The following is an 18,590-nucleotide window of genomic DNA, read 5'->3' as shown; positions in this document are numbered from 1 at the left end:
TTGACAATGGGCACACACTTTATCCATATTACCAATATCAATGTTGCGATGCGAGTTATAATCAATTGTTGGATCATAGTCGAATGCAAGCCGTAGAAATGTCATTCGATTAGTGGCACGTGTTGCTGATCTTACTCGTCGATACGCAACACGTCGTTCTTCACTTCGCATTTGGCGTTGTTCTTGTGTAATGTTTTCACGGACGCGTGAACTGTGATTTCTAACTTGTTCATTTTCTGCTGCATGTTCCTCCTCTGTTCTTCGGGACCGTGCGTGACGGACGTAATTTATTTGTCGTGTACGGCGACCAATATCTGAACGTCGTCGCGGCATTGCGCTCGATTCAAACCAAATGTAATTAACAACCCGTACCGTACTCAGTACTAACCGTACTGCGAACCTCAGAACTGAGACCGTCTACCAGTTCTATTTTTAGAACGAATACGTACCCTTGAGATGGCAGTAATGTTTACAGGCAGGCGGTCGGGCGCACTTGAGACTGCCGTTGACGTTGACGTTATAAACTGTCACACTTCACCCCCGAACAATTTTTTAAGCTTTTACTTTACTTCGACATATCGGCATTCGGCAACAGTCCAGTGGTCCCGGTGCCTGGCGTTAGATCTCTGTTGTAATTAAAGTGAAAAATATTATAAAAAACGATGGACCGTTTTTGCAGTTATTGTGGGGCAAGGAGACAACTGGAGTTTGATCGTCCATTGGGTATGCATAATATAATAACATGTTACTATGTAATATCTATTATTACTCTTTACAGATCGCTGTAGCAAATGTGATAAATTCCCATTTATATTATCGCACGAAGTAAAGTCAGCGTCGGTATTGCGGTGTTCGGTGTGTACTGCTTATATCTGCGCGATAAACAGATATTGCGAAATATGTGGACATACGGTGGAAAACAGCAAACGGATAAGGGGCGAAAGAGCTGGACAAATGCAAATGGCAGGAAAAATTCAGGCGAAAAAAATGGAAGCTATCGAACGGAGAAAAAGACGAAAACTGGAAGCTGAGTGTTCATCGTTCAGTGCCTCAACCCCATCCACAATGACATCACTTTCGCCGTCAAAAAAGTCATCATCTAATCCGTTATCATTTTCATCCAACGATGATGATGATGTAGACAATTTGTTGTCGCAAATACCGGATTCGGAATTGTCGCAAATACAGGATTCGCAAAAACCGGATTCGGAATTGTCGCAAATACAGGATTCGGAAGCAAACCCAGAGTGAATCTATAATATGTAATTATAATTAGGTAGCTGATTAGGTAATTAGGTTATCTTTATAATACATAAGTACATACTTTATACATTTCCATGTAATAAACAAAATAAACAATTTAAATTGAGTGTGTGGTGGTTTCAATTTTAAATCTTATATTCGAGACCCCACTTAGCAAACGAAATAGGTAAATCTTGTCACAGTTCTATTTTTAGAACGCAAACCGAAACAGATCTATTTTTAGCTATCGTGTAAACTTTGTTGCCTAGTGTTATTGAACACCTGCACTTGAGGTGATAGTACTGTTTGTCGTACAAACGTCAAATTCGAGATGTACACGGCTCACAACTCCCATAGTACATATATAAATTTTTGTCGTAATCAGTGCAGCCGTTTTCGCGTTTTTAACTAACATACACCAACGTCCCTTTTATATATATAAAGATTAAAATGAAATTTTGTATGTAGGCACCTCGAATAAAATTAAAACTAATACAGTCTTCAAAAGTTCGTTTTACAAGCGGTTGCGGATCTGGTGGGACATAATCAACCCTTTAAGGCTTAAGGTATGTTGTAAAAATGATGAATGCGTAAAGATTTATTTTTATTTATGCCTCTATTTTTGAGTGGGCGGGGTTTCAGCCAACCCAACCCCCTTTACATTTACAGAGCATACCCGAACCCGGATTCGAACCAGGAACCCTTAGTTTAGTATCGCATCTCGAGAATCGTCCCACCAGCTTCAATATACTTCACAGTTCATTCAACTTCCTTACCTGCTTGGGTTTTATTCAAAGACGTATTTTTCCTCGAGGAACTGACTTACCTTTGGAAGACTCCGAGGGAACTTTTTTTGGAAATCTGCAAGTACATCTACAAAAGTAGTTTTCGGGAAAGGGAAGCCAAAAAATTGTAAAACAACAGAAAAATAATGGTTTTTAATATCTAACATTAAATTGAATACATATTAACGTTAGGAGCAATATTATTCTACCTTAAAATTCGTTAATCGTTGTTAAAAATTGAATACGTCTCGTAAGTACCAAAAATACCTGTACACCGTACATAATATTATGTAAGTAAAAATATAAAATATATAACCTATTATTTTTATGATTTGGTAGTCAGTATCTTTACATCACAGATTCACAAACTTTGATTTTTGGTTCGAATTCGATTTCTACGTCAGTGAGTTCGGTGACGGGATCGCCGAATGATGACGAACCTGAAGGTTCGCAATCACAAAACTCACTTAACTGTAATCTTCATGTGGCCGTCGTTACTACCCACCGACGTGCATTATACTGGGCCCCGTAGTGACGCTGAAGTGGTCTGCCGGAGGATTTCGCATTCCTTGAATTGTTACAAAGTGACCATCTTGTAAATGGTCTAAGAGACGTTGTCTCGACGACACCTGAAGAATTACTGCTGTTACCTGTTCAATGTTACATCGATTATTTTTATTCGTCTTTTTGAAAGAATGAAGAAAGGGGGAGAGAGAGAAATTGAAGCAGTACCTGTTTCCGTTGTCCTGTAGTTTTTATTTGAGGCAGTGTAGTGTCGTAAGAGCAGCCGCGGCAATTCTCGATTGAACGCTAAATATATCCATGGGTTAACGCAGCTATTCAAACTGTATAGAAGGGTTAGTATGGTGAAAGCAGGTCCTGTAATAAAATAACATTGTTATAGTTAGTATTTATTTTAAAGGCGTCATTATAATTTTCATTGCGTGATGGAAATTTAATATGTACTAAGGCACGAACTGCATTACGTTTTAATATGGAGCACATGAGAGGGTCATTTAGAGCCTAAAATTTATAACAGAAGTTTACGTGCGAGTGTATAAATTTCAGCTTAATGATGAGAAACGCGGAATTATAATGCGGGTCTATACACATTAATTACTTGTAAACTGCTTCTATTTTAATGAGACTACGTTAAACGTTAATTCGTGCTTTTACAAAAGTAAAGATTCCTTAGTTTTGTTTGTTATACTTCCCTGTGCATATTACTATAACAATTATCATACAAAACGTTCCTATTCTTACCCGACCGAAGCCTATTACTATACCCTTCAGAAAGCACGAGGTATTCCTAACCTAGAACTTTCCATCGGTATAAAACTCCGGCAGATATAGTAATCAATCCAAAAGAGATAAATTCTATTTTCTAATTAAACCAATTTTCGGCAGCCGCCCTGTTTACGTAGTATTAAATATGCCTCATTCAATATGATGAACAAAATGAAAATATCAAGCTACAAAGGAAAAGAAGGAGACAGATAAACCATACTGGGATCTGTCGACTGAACCCATCGGCTTGTAATAAACATGGTAAATTCCCAATCGGGCATCCTGCAGTTGTAGTTAGTGTGACAGTACTTTTACTAAAATATACGCTAGCTCTGAAGGTAAGTTCCGCAAAATATATTTCCTGCATAAACACTGTAACTTTGTAAGATTCGTTTTTTTACAGTTGTATAACTCTCTGAATATTGCAGTTTAATAATTTTTTTGTTATAAATGCATATAATTGGCAACTACGTATTAATACATTCCAAACACAAACAGATTCTTTTGTTGTTCCAAGCACTTGTCATTGTAGAAGGACATTAATACGTTTCTTGATTTAAGATCACAGACATACAATTTATTGTGCATCTTAAAACAAACAGTCATTCATTGGCAACGACTTTACCAGCACTGCCGTTCGTTTGTTATTTATAATAAACAGACTAAATAATATTCAGATACGTTCGAAATGTATGTTTTTCCTGTTATTGCTTTAGTTATAATCCAATTTTGTCTAGGCACGATTTATGATCATAATGAAAATTTATTGGCGTTGAAATTTATAACTTAAACATCGCCCCTTTAGAAAAAACTGGTTCATATTTAGCTGCTTGAAGATACTCCAACCAATTAAATCGAAGTATGAATTTCTAAAACTGTGAGTGAGTCGAAAGCCATACTCCACCATCTTGGTACAATCAGGTATAAAAGACACCCCCTGACTTTGCCAACGTCCAGTAAAGTAAGCATACATTTTTCATTACAACTGTTTTTAATGCTCAAATTGCCCACCATCCGCCCTGAAAGTCATCAAAATTTGTGCCCTGCCACAAATTGTAGAAAAGTAGCCGGCGAGTGGCATTCATTGGGGGATAGTGAGGCGTAAGGCGTTATGACAATTCACTTGGCGTTCATCCATTAATAAATAAGTTACTGGCGTAATTCATTTTTACTTGTAACAATATGATACTTAAATACAATAGGGGAATTAGACATATTCTGTTTTCAATTTAATTTAATGGCATCGTTACAGCATATACTTACCCTCTAAAAATGGACTTTCACTTGCTAGTGGATCCCAAGTCGCCCACAATTGAGCCGATATAAATGGAGTTGAGCAAACAATGTGCATAACTATAACCGCGACGGTTTGCTTCACGGTGTTAATTTTTGCTCGCGAAATTAACGGCCCCTTCTTTCCCGGTAACGGTTTCGGTTGGTGATTCTGCCTTTGGCGTTGACCCAATTCACCTGCGGAACTTCGCCATATTTCGCGGCAAATGCAGCTATAAGTTACGATCAATACTAATAGAGGTACAATGAACACGGAGATCCCATACCTGCAAGAAGTAACCAATGATTCGTTAACCAAGTTGCTTGCAACTGAGAATCCGTGAATTATTACACTTAAATTGTTTCGAAATTTCATTGACGTACGCATAGCCCTTCAACAGACGGCAAGTTTTCCGAAAGTAAGGAATAATTTATGGGTTACCGACTATTAAGCTTTGGGGCAAGATACAGCTGTGCGCTAAATTTAAATTAAACATTTGAAAATCTATTGTACTGGGCAACGATTATCCAATTATCTACATTTCTAGTATCCCATTTGTTTGAGCATCGTTTAGAGACAATTGCAATTCACGCAAGCTCCACCATTCTCGCCATCTGTTTTTCTTATCTAAGAATGCTCGAAACAAATTAGAATTAATGTAGGTATACTGTGCCATCTGTACAATTTCCCTAGGAGCATAACGTCGAAAAATTGTGAAAGTTTCAGAAACAGGAAATGAATGTCTTTGTTTTGTAGTAAAGTTCTGCGTGTGCGTCATATACAAATTAAGTTTACCAGGGGGCGAAATAAATCTGTGAGATGTAGAACAACTGTCAGAAAATTTTTGTAGAATTGTACTACTCAAATTGTATACGACGTTACATTGAACAACCTTAGGGCGTTTTATATTTGCGAAACACTCTATTTTTTAACAATTAATTACTTACCAAGTTACGTAAGCTTTTGCACCCCACGGTTGTGGAAACGTAGCCCAGCAATCATATACACCAGGGCCCACTTCTTGGTAAGCAAAAATCGTCAACTGAAACAATAAAAATTGTAAAAATTACGAATATTTAAAGATATACACTTTTTACACCAAATTACAGCAAATTAAAATACGTCCAATTAGTAGACGTTATGAAAAGTATTTTCATTAAGTCGTTAGGTACAGCAAAAAGTAAAGTAGTTTGCCGAGTAATGATAATGGGGTTAATCAAATAAACAAGGCGTTCAAGGAAACGTACTACGTACTTGTAAAGGTAGGTCCCGATCGGATTTAATGTTAAATGAAGCTCTGCTGCCTCAGAACTTAAAGGAGAATAAAATCCAGAACGAATCTATTAAACGAACAAACGTTTGTTCTAAGCACTTGTGTAAACAGAAATCCATATCTATTAAAGATGCTAGTCGTCTTCGTTGTCGTTCGTCTAATCGTTGTACCTGCCACGCGACCGACCCGGGTTCGATTCCCGGTCGATGCAGAATTATTTTATATATTATTTAACATTTCTACATTTGGCTAGACTACTGCTGATGGTTGACGTAGGATGTCACACAGTAAGAGCTGCTATTTCTAGTGTTCATTTCAGGGGATACGTATATATATGTATGTACAGTTTCTTTTTAAATGGACCACATATAGCATTGGATACTTTAGTAGACAACTCAAATGGTATCTATAGCATATTTTGTATGCGAAGTTTGACATTTTGAGTGCAAGTTCAATAGGTGGTAAGTACCATAAAATCCGATATGAAATAAGCATATTTAAAAAAATCTAATTTGCTCTTTTTCAAAGAAATTTTGAACTTATACCACTACAATTTACGAATAAAATGAAAAGACTGTAAAGAAATGTTGAGTTAAGTTAGTTACGTTTGTTAACATGGAGAAAAAGACAAAATATCTGACGACTTCGCACTACAAATATAGAGCAATGGAATGCTTTGCACCCTAGACCCAAACGCTTTCGTAGTAACAATTTATTTAAACGTGTACACCTAAATCCAAATATGCACCGACACGAGAAAAGGTTCGCTTCCTTATTAATACGGCAACACTTCGCAATATTCACGTTTTAAAATTATAGTAACCGTCCGACCACCTTTTCTTTCTGCATAAACCAAATACGTATTTTAATTCTCCATAATTAATACAAAAATATTGCGGATGGCGCAATTGAGCCGAAAATAGCGGTAGGCGCAAATAAGAGCTAAAGCCTAATTCCTCAAGAAACTTTCAGGCTGAAAGAGTTTGTGAATCAATTTCAAGCGAGTTCTTTATTACCTAGACATATCAAAACATGCATTGCAAACCACACACGTGAATACTAATGATTTCTCCTAAATTTTATTGCGATTGTTATTGTATTGAAAGTGTTGCGTCCCCAAACTAGAATAAAATATCCTTTCGTTTGTCCTTTAATGAAAATACCCTGTACATAACCGTTTTGCCTTGCCTGTATATATTCCTATTTGTTACGTGTGCGCGCATGAGCCGCAGAAGCGCAATATGTGTACTCGTCGCGCAGAATTCGTCCCATTCTTCGCTTAGAAGCCATCGACTAAACTAAGTTGAGAAGTCGCCGTTAATCAATGGCCGATTAGCCTTCGTCGTTCGCATATAGATCTTGATCGATCCACAACGGGTCAAGATGTCGCCGTGCAGTTCGCAACATCGTTATTAACAAGCAGAACGTCAAAGCACCGCACATCAATAAGAAGATTTCGTTGTAACAAAATCGACAAATTCGACAACTTCGTAGAATAGAAGAGCAACCTTCGCCATTGCAACATCGCCTTCGTTGTTAATGGACTTCGAAACAACACGTAAGTTCCTTTGTTTACATTATCCCTTCGTAACTTTACCATATTCTAGTAGCCGTCGTGCCTACGTCAACCATGTTCAATAGAAATTCATTTACTTTGTATTTTTGATAATAAACACGTTTATTTATGTGTCTATATTCTTTCATTCCCAGCATAAACAAGGCCTTGGAAGTAATTCATAATTACAGTCCACTTACAATCCAATTCTTTGTTATCGAAGCCCCCTTGTACGGTACAGAAAGGAAATCAGGCTGATATTCTACTGCGTCACGGGCAGTAAACTATTGCAGAACTAAATTCATACGATTGGAGGCTCCGAAGAGAAACGGCATTAACGACTTAAGAAAAAAAATTAGTAAAAAATAACCAACAGGGAGGGCGCAAGGAAATATGAACGTAATTATTTCAAAATTTATTTATTTGACAAAAAATTTCAACGAAGTGAGATCAAAGGATACCCAATGTAATTAAGAAAGGAACGCCCGTTGCTATGACTGAACGCCCTTTCGAATTATTAGCCAAATTCTAACTTCAAATGAAATTTAATAATACACTTTGTTTCATTTCTGATTCTTTGTGGTCATGTAATTAGATATGCATTCATACCCAGGGGTGTAATTACAATTACGAGTGGGCCTGAAATATCTCTCATACGTACGTTTCCGGTTACTAAAAATTAAACAAATTTCGTTACTTGAAAAGTTGAAGTATTTTTTAATTGAAACTGGCGGAATTTATTCTCCTTGACATTTTTCGTGACTTGTCGCATGTCACTGGCTGCCGCGTACGTTATGAACTTTAAAATTCTTTTCATGAGTAATAAATGCAGTACAATGCGTTCAAAATATCGAGAGCTGGAGTAATGGTTATCGGAAGGGCATTTTTTTGAGTTATTGCATATTATATTCTTTGAAAATAAAATCTTTGACTCAGTTGAACTACCTATTTATCCCTACCTAAGACATCTTTTTCATAGCATACTCATATTACCGATGAATTGGCAGTCCCAACATTTCTACTTCTCTCGTGTGCGTGCAAGATATAAAACGTTACATTATAGACGTGCTTCATAATTCTTTCATACGGAACTGGTGTCCCTTAAAAACATTTACCGTTTACTTTACTTATGTTATTATTTTACCCAGAATAAAAAAAATTGTTTTGCAGTTATCGCTTGTCACTTTCTAATAACTAATTTCAATATCTGAATTTTGCGTTTTTGCAGATAACTGAAGAATTCTGCTGTATAAAAAGAATGCTTAGTGGATGCGGAGTAGTTTTATCAGTGGTTTGCGAAAAATATCACTTTTGCCAAGTTGACAAGTTCTAACTTTTGCAAAAGATTTGGATATATTGTAAAATTCCAGAGCCATCACGATAAAATTGTTTAAATGAATTATCTAAGCGTTTTTACGCGAATGAGACCGTGGCTGTATCCTCTTTAGGTAAAGTTATTTTCATAAAACTCCTTTTTGTTAACCCGTTTCTTTCTAGGTTATGGCATATGCTTTATTTAAATTACCTATCTTTGTTTTACCTATATCGCAATCCTAAACCCATTTATTATTGGGTACATAAGCTTGAATTAATTGGAACTAGGTCTGATTTTTTGCATTTTCTAGTTTAGGATATATTTTTCTTTGTACGTTACGAGCATTGACGTAATCGTATTGAGAAAGTACCGTGTTCTGTATGAAATGCACACACTCGCTTTCGAATTGAAGATTGCTACCTGTCGATTAGCTGAAACTGATCTATTACATTGTATCGAACAATCGCAATTGCAAACGTGCAGGTAACCTGTTGGTAATTGCTTTTCTCGTTAGTTTATCTTGCTATATTGAATATAAAAGTTGCGGATGTTTACGTAATTACAATTTACATTTATCTTTGCCTTTCCTGTTACTGTTAACACAAGGTAACTCCGTTAGTTAATGTGTTTATTTTCCTGTCTGTAAATGAGATTAGATTAAGTTACTTATAGCTCCTAAGTATGCAGCTTTGCTGATCATTTGCATTTAGTTAAGTGTAATCTTGCACAGAATTAGTAATTTATTTACTGTTTTATGCAATGTAATATTGTATACAGAGTGGCCCAACGAGAAGTATACAGAGGGCTTTTAGGGTATTAAATTTAGAAATTTCGAAAAATCCTCGAACACGTCAATTTTGTATTGGAGGGGGACAACTTTTGGAATACAAATCACGAACCCAAGTCTTCACCCCTCTACGTAGGGAGCTTAACCCCTAAAATTTTAAATGGAATCCTATGGCAAATGGCACATTATTTGAAAGCCAATTTAATCGTGATTATTAATCTGCTTTGCTTTTTAAATTCTTTTGATTCGTTTCGGAGATATTCGCATTTGAAATGGTTTTTTTTCCTGATTTAAGTCCTTTAGATTACTTCTTGTGGGGATATCTAAAGAATAAAGTGTATGCTACTCCGCCCGGAACATTACAAGGGTTGCGAGCACGTATAACCATAGTGTAAGAATAGAATACACTATTGTATAACTCAACAATTTCGAGCGATTACCCCTGAAATCTTGCAACATGTACGGTAGCGTTTGGAAGCAAATCTTTATTATTGCATGGAAGCAGGCGGAAGGCAATTCGAGCATTTATTGAAATAAATGTTGTGTGTTTAAAGTTATATGTTATTTTTTGCACAATTTAAACCTTGTACTAAAATTTAAAAATTTTAATACAAGGTGACTTAGCCCTCTGTATACTTCTCGTTGGGCCACTCTGTATATGTAGATTCCTTGCCCGAGGATACACAAAGGTTGTATTCTTATTTTATTTTTATTTACTTTCTGGCGTGACTTGTATCACCAGAAGACCCGTTTCCCCTGGCTAGCCGTGGCCAATTCCCTTTTCCTTCTCGAAATTTGCTGGAACTTACAAGTCCTTCTCAGACGAGGAACGATGATGACAGATGACCACAAAAAGAGACACAAGAAGTCGAAGAAAAGATCCAGGCAATTACAACAGGTGCCAACCGCGATGGCTAAATTCTCCATTGTACCAACCGCAACCGTACCTGTCGCCCCCGCCGTCTTTTCCGCCGCACCCGATCACAACACAGGAGCTCTATGAGCCGCACTTAAAAAGACTACAGTAGGTCGTTATTATAAAACGTTTCTCTCCTGTCGTTGCGATAAGAGTTGTTATCGCTGCGTACGCTAATTAATTTTGAGATATGGATGTGTTATCGCCGTTAAGAAAATACAGGTGCGGTTTTATTTTTCGAAGACGATGTTTTTTACTATGGGAGGAGTGGAAGTTAAGGAAAGGGAAGAGTTGTTAAATAGAAGAGACGGATGTTAAACGAGTCTTTTTCTCTTGTTGCATTTTGCGTTTGTTTAATCGTGACTCCTTGTGGTTAATCGAGTTGTTTTGGACGAGTTAAAAGGAACGCTAGGTCGGCCCAAACGAAAATGTGTATATCCTATTGAAGCGAGCGCGTCCTGCTACGTCGCCGGCCGCATTACTTCTTCATCTACGCTGGGGGCTGGGAAATAGACCCATTAAATTTGTTTAGGTTTTTCTTTTTATTTTGTTTGAACAGTCTTCACTTTTATATCTATGACAAACTCTGTGTCACAAACCTTCATCTTTGCCAAATAGCTGTACCGCACAGATTTAGTGGTCTAAGTAAACACTTCTGTTTGATGCAACTTAAACAGCTTCGTACGGTTTACGACTGGTAGCAATTATTTGGCGGTAAACACGCGGCTACTGAGCGGATTTGAGTTCACGCGGTTGCGTGTGAATAGATACGCTCAAAGAAACAAAAATCGTTTGGATGAAACAGTGTGGTCTCAATCCGCGCGGAAAACGTCAGAACTAGTACCTCAGGATGCGGTTGTGTTTTGAGCAAAGCAGATTACTTTCTCGCTACCCTGACCACTGTTGTGATTTCCCTGTAATTTTCAATTTCCCTTAAAGTTTGAAAACAAAATGCTCGAAGCGAAAAATTAGAATGAAACTAATTTCGGTTAACGTCCGAGAACATGATCGATACTGATTGTAGTTTCCAGATTCAAACGCGCCGGAAATTACACTTTCCTATGCGTATTACGGATTACAAAATATCCAACAATACCTACTTCAACCTTTTTTTTATTTTTATGTTTTCGAAGCCTTCAACTTTCTTCTTCTTTTTTGTCGCTTACTGGCTTTGCTTCCCTAATTTATTAATCCCACGCATTTTTCATCGAAAATATGTGGGTCAAAGCCTTTCTTTTCAATATACACAGCTTACTTATAGACAGAGATGTTTACTTTTTACGATGGATTTCAGAACATCAGCACTAATAAATTGCTTTGGCCTTTGTGGGACGGTTCGAGGTCTCCTGGTCCATTCCCTGATATTTTATATATTGCTGGAAAATTGAACAATTTTACATCAAAGGTCTCTCTAAAAGCCACTTTGTGGGTTAATTACCAGGGAGCAATCCATATTTTATAAAGTTACGATAAACTCGTAAAATAAATCGGTGCTAAGGATAAATGTTGAGATCGGGTTTTAATTACTTCTGTATCCACCTTTGAACTCGGTAAAATACACCCGATAAAATTTCTTTAGACCACTGCCAAACTCCTAACAGCACAGCCATTTTCCTTAGAATTTTATCGTTAACAAAATTGATCATAAAATATAAATATAATGAAAAAAAAAATTAAGGTAAATTTTAAAGGCAGATCGCATCTGCAACATGTCATGCAAATTTATTGAAGCCGGGAGCTAATTTCATTGTATATGTACTGAAAAGCACAGTTCTTTTATTTGAAGTGACACAGAGACAAGGTAAATTAAAGACACAATAAGAGTTAATTAGGTTTATTATTTAATTAAGTTGGAACGGAGCTTTTTCATTTACAATCCACACAAAGATGTAAAAATACCTGCGCCTTGGGCAATTAGAAAACGTGCCGGCGTTCCAGAATAGTCAAATGACATGTTATACTAACACAATAAATGGCATGCAATAAACTGGAAAATTAAAAGCTCTTGTCATTATTTTGTAAAGCTTATGCCCGTTTGCACCAACAAATTTAAGCGGAGCTTAGCTTAAGCGTCGCTTAAAATCCATGGCAACGATTATTGAGACAATGGTTGCCATGGATTTTAAGCTACACTTAAAGCTAAGTTCCGCTTAAATTTGTCGATGCAAACGGGCATTAATGCGTAAAGATATTAATTAAGTCGTGAATCAGGGAACCAATTTTTCGTAGCTCATCTGAATAAAATAATCTGAATAAACTGTGGTCAAATTGCTACTAAACTCGATAAGGGCCGTATCAAAGGATAAACTCACGGTTTTCCAAAATGATTGAGTTCTACCACAGAATCGCGGCTCAGTGTTCCTGAATAATTACTCAACGAGTCGTTTGCATTGCTGCCTACTGCCTTTCATGCCTTAATATAAGCATAAGCAACACACCCTGCACTCTCATACAAAATGTACGGTTTTGGTCAGAAGTAATGTCCCTGGATTACCTCAAGTTTAGCACATAACAAATGTACCAGATCCACTGTGAATTTTGGGCTTCTTTCCAAAACGGGGAAAGTCCCTAAGATTGAAATGATATTGAACTAAATCATGGAGGAACTACTTTGTCTGCAGTTGAGATATTTGAGGGAGGACATTACTTCTGACCACGACTGTACATGCAATATAATCAGCTACCCTTCGTATTAGTGTAATACCTTATCAAGTCCAGAACCTCGACTTTCCATCGGCTATTGGCCCAGAACAGATGTTGGGAATATCGTATCAAGAGTAAAAGAAATTTCCAGTATTCCGGTTGTTTTTCGTCCGTCAATTGCGAAAGTAATTTTTAACGTGTGTCGCACTGGTAAGACATTAGTTTTGACAAATTGAAGAGCGATGAGAACTATGCGCAATGGGAATTTATTGAATATGTTGGCGTTCCCGCGTACGCGTAATAAAGTGCGTGAAACCTGCTCTAGACCATCGACATATAACAAATGAACTGCTCGTGCTAATGCTAAGCACGGATACTGCAGGTGAGAGAGAAGCGAAAACTAAGAGGGCAACTCTTACGGTTACGCATCTGATTGGTTCTTTCAACATAAGCGATCGCAATTTCATTCAAATTAAATTGAAAGAGCCAATCAGATGCGTAACCGTAAGAGACACTTTGCCCTCTTAGTTTTCCCTTCTCTCTCACCTGCAGTATCCGTGCTTATCTTGGACACGCGCAGTCTATTTATTGTATGTCATTGCTCTAGACACAGAAAAATTCTGACAAATTAGAACGAGCAATTGGACGGCCTTTTCTCGCGTGTGAAGATAAAGTCAAAAACTTTACTTCGGAAAGACCGATCCGCTGCGAAAAAAATTAAAAAAGAAATGCAAATTTCACCACTTTTCCAGGGGTGGCTCCCAAACGCAACACGTTGAACCCTCGGTTTATTTGGAAAAAATGCTTGTTTTCATCCGTTCTACCACAATTTTTTTTTACATACTGTATGTACCACCCTGTAGAAATGAAGAGGTCAGAGAAGGTTTATATGAATTTCAACGATTTTGCTTTAATGGTTGGTTATTACTGCCCGTACAACATGGAAATGCCTTGCTGTATTTGAAAGTTCTGGCGGAAATTGTTGACTTCAAGCCGTTTAAATTTAAATAAAAAATATTCCGAGCAATTGCTAACTTAAAATTTAAAGTGTAGCCCGTGGACTTTTTTTTTCAAAAACATGTAGTAGAGCTTGAGCTTCATTTATCTGTGTGTTTTTTCTTTTTCTCTTTTTTATTAATTAGGCCTCGACCTAGGCATTTAGAAAATGATTGAAATATTTTTCAGCCTGTTCATTTGAGATAACAGACATCTGGTGATAAGAAATTTTTACAACGAAACATATGTTCATCTTTCAATACTGAAAGCCGGTACAGTGTAAAGCTTATTTTTACTACAACAAAAAGAAAGGAATCAAGTGAAGAAAATCAATGGTATCAGAGGTATAACCTCGTCGAAATGGTCAGTAAATGTCGAAACACGTGCACAAAGTCATTAAAAAAATGTTCCTACCTGAGGTATGCAAAAGGTTAAACTAGCAGCCCACGCCAACCAAACCATTACCTTGGACCTTCGCGAGGTCCACGAACAGTACGTTAACGGATAGCAGATCGCTTGATGCCTGTCGATCGCCGTTGCCATCAAAATGTAAGCACTCAGGTAAGGTCCAAGCGTTTGTCCAAATTTCACAACCTTGCACAAAACGACTCCGCCGTTAAACCTGTAGGTCACCTCCCAACCCAGCTGCGGAAGCACACTTAGGAACGCCGTAATCAAATCGGCGACGCTCAAGTGCAGTATAAAGAAGTACATCCTTGACAGCTTCTTTCTTCCGGCGTACCTTCTTCGGGTCCATAACGCGAGTAGAACCGTTCCGTTTCCCAAAACCGTGACGAGGAATATAATCGCAAGAGTTGCAATTTCTATTTTTGCCAAGTTTTCATCTCTGTCCACGGTTGTGTTCTCAACATCAACGGTTGGTCCCGATCTTGTGATATTTTCAATCGTTCCATTCATGACGATATGTTCCACTAACATGAGCATGCATTTGTTTCGAAACTACCTGCAAAAAATAAATGACATCAGTAACGGATTAATGTAGCTACACGGATCTTATGAACAACATTTAAAGTTGCAGTTTAGTAGCAGCATAGCGTAACAGTAAGTTGGTGTTCTGGAGAGTATATACCTACTCCATGATTCCCATATAAATTCAATTCAATAAATTTTAACTAATACGTTAGCTCCAGATCCCTTTAACGGCAAGGGTATATAAAGTAAAACAAATTATTGTCATTCTTATTAAAAATGAGACGTGGCGCACGAAATAAAATGAAGTTCAGAACAAAATACAATATTGTTTTCATGGACACGACGGAATAACCTAACCTTGCTATTTTGCACGTCTAAATTGAATCTACAGAATTTTCGGAAGTTACAATGATTTCTATGACTTCTGCTATAAAATAAAGTATTATACACGGCGATAAGGGGAACCGATCATGTCGTGAAAGTCAATTCACTCATGGCTACGCCACGCCACCCGTGAATTAACGTCGTTCATTCGATGGAAAAAAATACTTTTATCGTCTTATGTAATAAATAACTATTATCTTGTTGTGCATTACACAATTTGTGCATAAGAAATAATATATCAGAACCAGAGGATAACGTTTTTTTAAGGTCAACACGTTGCAGATCACCAAAACATAATAAATGAAGATTTAGTTGCAGGTCGAGCCCTTAGGGAAGCAATTATGACTAAGTTCTATAGAGAAAACTCATTTATTGTAAATAAACATACATAGTTCGTTGTTTTCACGTCTCTTCTTTAGTATTATATTTTAGAAATATTCTAGAGAATAGGATAAACTAATAACATGTTCAAAAATAAGATTTAATAAAAAAACAATGTTCATTCTTCAATACCAAAATGCACAGTAAAAAAAATAAATAACATCCGCTTATATAAAATAATTTATAGATATTTGTATAAACAAAAAATCACATTTAACAAATATTTAACTACCTACCATACCAGTCTTATAAATAAAGGAATCAAAAGCAATACAAAAATAAGTATAAACAAAGTCCAGGTATTAAACATAAAAATCATTTCATAATAAAAGTTTTTGTTGCAGAAAGTGGAAAATCACATTGTATTTATAAAATACGTAGGTAAATAGTATCAGTCTTATTGTCAAGAGCATAAGAAAAGTTAAATTCAGGAAAAAACACGGTCACTAATAAAAAAAATGGTTATCACTATCATATACGTATACATAATATACAGTCTGGTAGTATCACATCTCGTAGGCTCACAGAACAAGTCACATATTCTCTTTTTTAAGGACAGGAGAATTCTCCAACATTGATAGCATTTTTTGCACACATTCAGTTTGTATTGTATCACCATTTTTGTGTGCCTTAAGTAATCAATTTTTACTTTATAATATTCAGATAACATTTGGGAATTTTCCTTATAGCTTTTCGTTAAATGTTGTTGTACCTTTAAGGAATTTTCCAATTTGGAAGATTTGGTTAATCTTCTAACGTTTATATTTGGACGACAAGGAAGCTCCTTTGCTATACCAGCATGATCCTGAAACAAATGTGGAGGATAAAACCCAAAACAAATATATTATTGTTATTTACTAGTTACCTCATTTAGGAGGTATATAGCAGTCGATGCATTGGGTTGATTTTCATCATAAGTATTCGCAACAGTTGGCACATCTACTTCACAGGAAATTTCCTCTGGAGGCAATTCAGTTAGATGATGAATTAATGGTACTGTTAACTTCATCGTAATTTAGTGTAGTTAGTTTATTTTATACTATAACCGAAATGTATTGATACGCTACATGCAAGTATTGAAGGAACTGGGAACCATAAACAATGATAATTAATTTAAAAATGTTAAGTGTTACAATTAATAATTTCTGATCTTATATTTTCTAAACCACAATATGTTAAATACATAAACGTACCTCAAAATCAAAAGACGTATCTATTTCAATACTGCCTGGAATACCTTCTGTAGCTGTGCTTGGGATCGTATGCAAAATATCTGCCGCTATCTGCGTAAACTCCATTATTTCAGATTCGCCTCCACCAGTTTTTTGCCATCTGTTTTTTTTTGCGTTGCAAGTTTGCTTTTACCTTTATTTTTTAAATCTTGCCATGTCTAAAAATAAGTTAAATTAACAACCTTTTACCTACACAAAATTTTCGTATTTTCGTTACTTACTTTTCTCCACTGCTTCCAATCTTTTATTGCCCCATTTGGTACATTATTTAGTTTTTGGGTAACTTCCTCCCAAAGACGTTGGGCATCTTTAAATGAAAATCTGTCTTTGAATTTGCCCGTACTTAAATTTTCATGCAGTCGGACAAACTCTTTTAATAGTTTCTTCTGGGCGTCAGTCACTGCCCTATTTCTTTTAGTGTCCATAATGCAAAACAAGTTCAAACAAAACAACAGCTGTGTCGATACAAATGTCACAACTGACAAATGACAGTTCAATTCTTGTCTGTGATTGGTCTGTTCATAAAGTTTGTCTGTGATTCGGGAATGCAGCTAAACTTAAACTTATCCCTATCGCGTACGATCATGACGTCATCGCAGCCGGTCACATCACATGCACATCACGGAGCATATCGACTAACTTCGGGAATCGATGTACTGGGCGGAATCGCCGATACAAGGCATTTACAAGACTACGCGTGTGCGTATGCAATGGGAGAGGAGTCTTGTGTACGTGTCGGAGATGTAGACCGGTACTCAACTGGTTGTAATTTGTCATATTTGAAGAAACGTAAGTTAGGTTATAGTTCAAGATCGCACATAAGGTCAACCTTCGCTCATCTGTTTACCGAGTAAAATATATTTATTAGCAATCTTAAGGTTTGGATTTAGAGAATATAGGCAACTGGTGATGCACATGTAATTCAATGGAGTGTGCATTGCCTCAGAACTTCATTCACCATTCCATAAGCAAGGGGTGTATATGATCGGAAAAATATGCATTAGGTAGATAGATGTACAGAGCATAGTTTCCATACAATATAAACTGATATTTTGTCCATTAATATATGTTTAAAAAATCTAGAAAACATGCGTCAAAAGAGTTCATAGTTTAGGAATTAATTGCAAAAATTAGGGGGCATTTTAAGCAATACGAATGTATGGGATCGGTAGCGTGAATACTTATCTATATTTTGGCAATTTATGTGAAGCTCAAAAGTTTTCATAAAAAAAGTGGTGAATGAAGTTCTGAAAAATGGGCATGTAAACTGGAGAAACGGAAATAAACTACGCAGCTGTGACTAATATCGCGGTCAACAGTGTAGCTCCTTTCTCACAGAGGGTGCCACCAAGAGTTTCATGAAGTAGGTAAAAAATACGATAAAGATATGAAATAGGTACCTAAGCGCTTTTATCTTGCGATGGAGTTGTTCTTACTTTGTAACTAGGCTAGTACCGTTGAGCTAGTACTGTGTAATGGGGATAACAAAAGACAAAAATTTACGAGCAAAAAAAAACTAGCAGGCTATGTAAGTTGCCTATGTTAAATCATTTAGCGATTCTCTTTCAAGGTTAAACAGTGCCTGCTT

The 18,590-nt window shown here is 36.6% G+C and overlaps 2 protein-coding genes across 4 annotated transcripts; one reads left to right on the top strand and one right to left on the bottom strand.

Moving 5' to 3' along the window:
* The first annotated feature begins 258 nt into the window (after window positions 1–258).
* On the top strand, window positions 259–1,281 carry LOC116159862. 2 transcript variants are annotated; one of them, XM_031472947.1, is made up of 3 exons: window positions 259–354; window positions 437–723; window positions 779–1,281. In XM_031472947.1, exons 2-3 carry the CDS (start codon window positions 663–665, stop codon window positions 1,249–1,251), a joined length of 534 nt encoding a protein of 177 aa, XP_031328807.1. In that variant the 5' UTR covers window positions 259–354; window positions 437–662; the 3' UTR covers window positions 1,252–1,281. The 2 variants fall into 2 exon arrangements, with proteins under 2 accessions (XP_031328807.1, XP_031328808.1); XM_031472948.1 differs by lacking the exon at window positions 259–354 and having other exon boundaries at window positions 401–723.
* An 895-nt stretch (window positions 1,282–2,176) lies between these two features.
* On the bottom strand, window positions 2,177–17,011 carry LOC116158562 (oxytocin receptor-like). Of its 2 annotated transcripts, none has more exons than XM_031471360.1 (6): window positions 16,964–17,011; window positions 14,487–15,036; window positions 5,535–5,629; window positions 4,578–4,873; window positions 2,760–2,906; window positions 2,177–2,656 (listed from the first exon to the last, which is right to left on the bottom strand). In XM_031471360.1, exons 2-6 carry the CDS (start codon window positions 15,015–15,017, stop codon window positions 2,508–2,510), a joined length of 1,218 nt encoding a protein of 405 aa, XP_031327220.1. In that variant the 5' UTR covers window positions 15,018–15,036; window positions 16,964–17,011; the 3' UTR covers window positions 2,177–2,507. The 2 variants fall into 2 exon arrangements, with proteins under 2 accessions (XP_031327220.1, XP_031327219.1); XM_031471359.1 differs by having other exon boundaries at window positions 2,180–2,677; window positions 16,964–17,002.
* Window positions 17,012–18,590: the final 1,579 nt, after the last annotated feature.

Source organism: Photinus pyralis, unplaced genomic scaffold, assembly GCF_008802855.1.
Source record: "Photinus pyralis isolate 1611_PpyrPB1 unplaced genomic scaffold, Ppyr1.3 Ppyr1.4_LG1, whole genome shotgun sequence".
In the NCBI taxonomy this organism is placed as follows: Eukaryota; Metazoa; Arthropoda; class Insecta; order Coleoptera; family Lampyridae; genus Photinus; species Photinus pyralis.
The sequence above is the reverse complement of the archived record's forward strand: the minus strand, read 5'-3'. Positions and strand labels throughout refer to the sequence as shown.

What these genes read in the sequence shown, in the direction of transcription:
- LOC116158562 (XM_031471359.1), bottom strand. Translation starts at nt 15,017, where the DNA reads ATGCTCATGTTAGTGGAACATATCGTCATGAATGGAACGATTGAAAAT. An exon ending in TAACCTTTTGCATACCTCAG is followed by an intron (nt 5,630 to 14,486) that starts GTAGGAACATTT and finishes TTATTGTTTCAG; the next exon opens with TTGACGATTTTTGCTTACCA. An exon ending in GCAAAAGCTTACGTAACTTG is followed by an intron (nt 4,874 to 5,534) that starts GTAAGTAATTAA and finishes TACTTCTTGCAG; the next exon opens with GTATGGGATCTCCGTGTTCA.
- LOC116159862 (XM_031472947.1), top strand. Translation starts at nt 663, where the DNA reads ATGGACCGTTTTTGCAGTTATTGTGGGGCAAGGAGACAACTGGAGTTT. An exon ending in GGAGTTTGATCGTCCATTGG is followed by an intron (nt 724 to 778) that starts GTATGCATAATA and finishes TACTCTTTACAG; the next exon opens with ATCGCTGTAGCAAATGTGAT.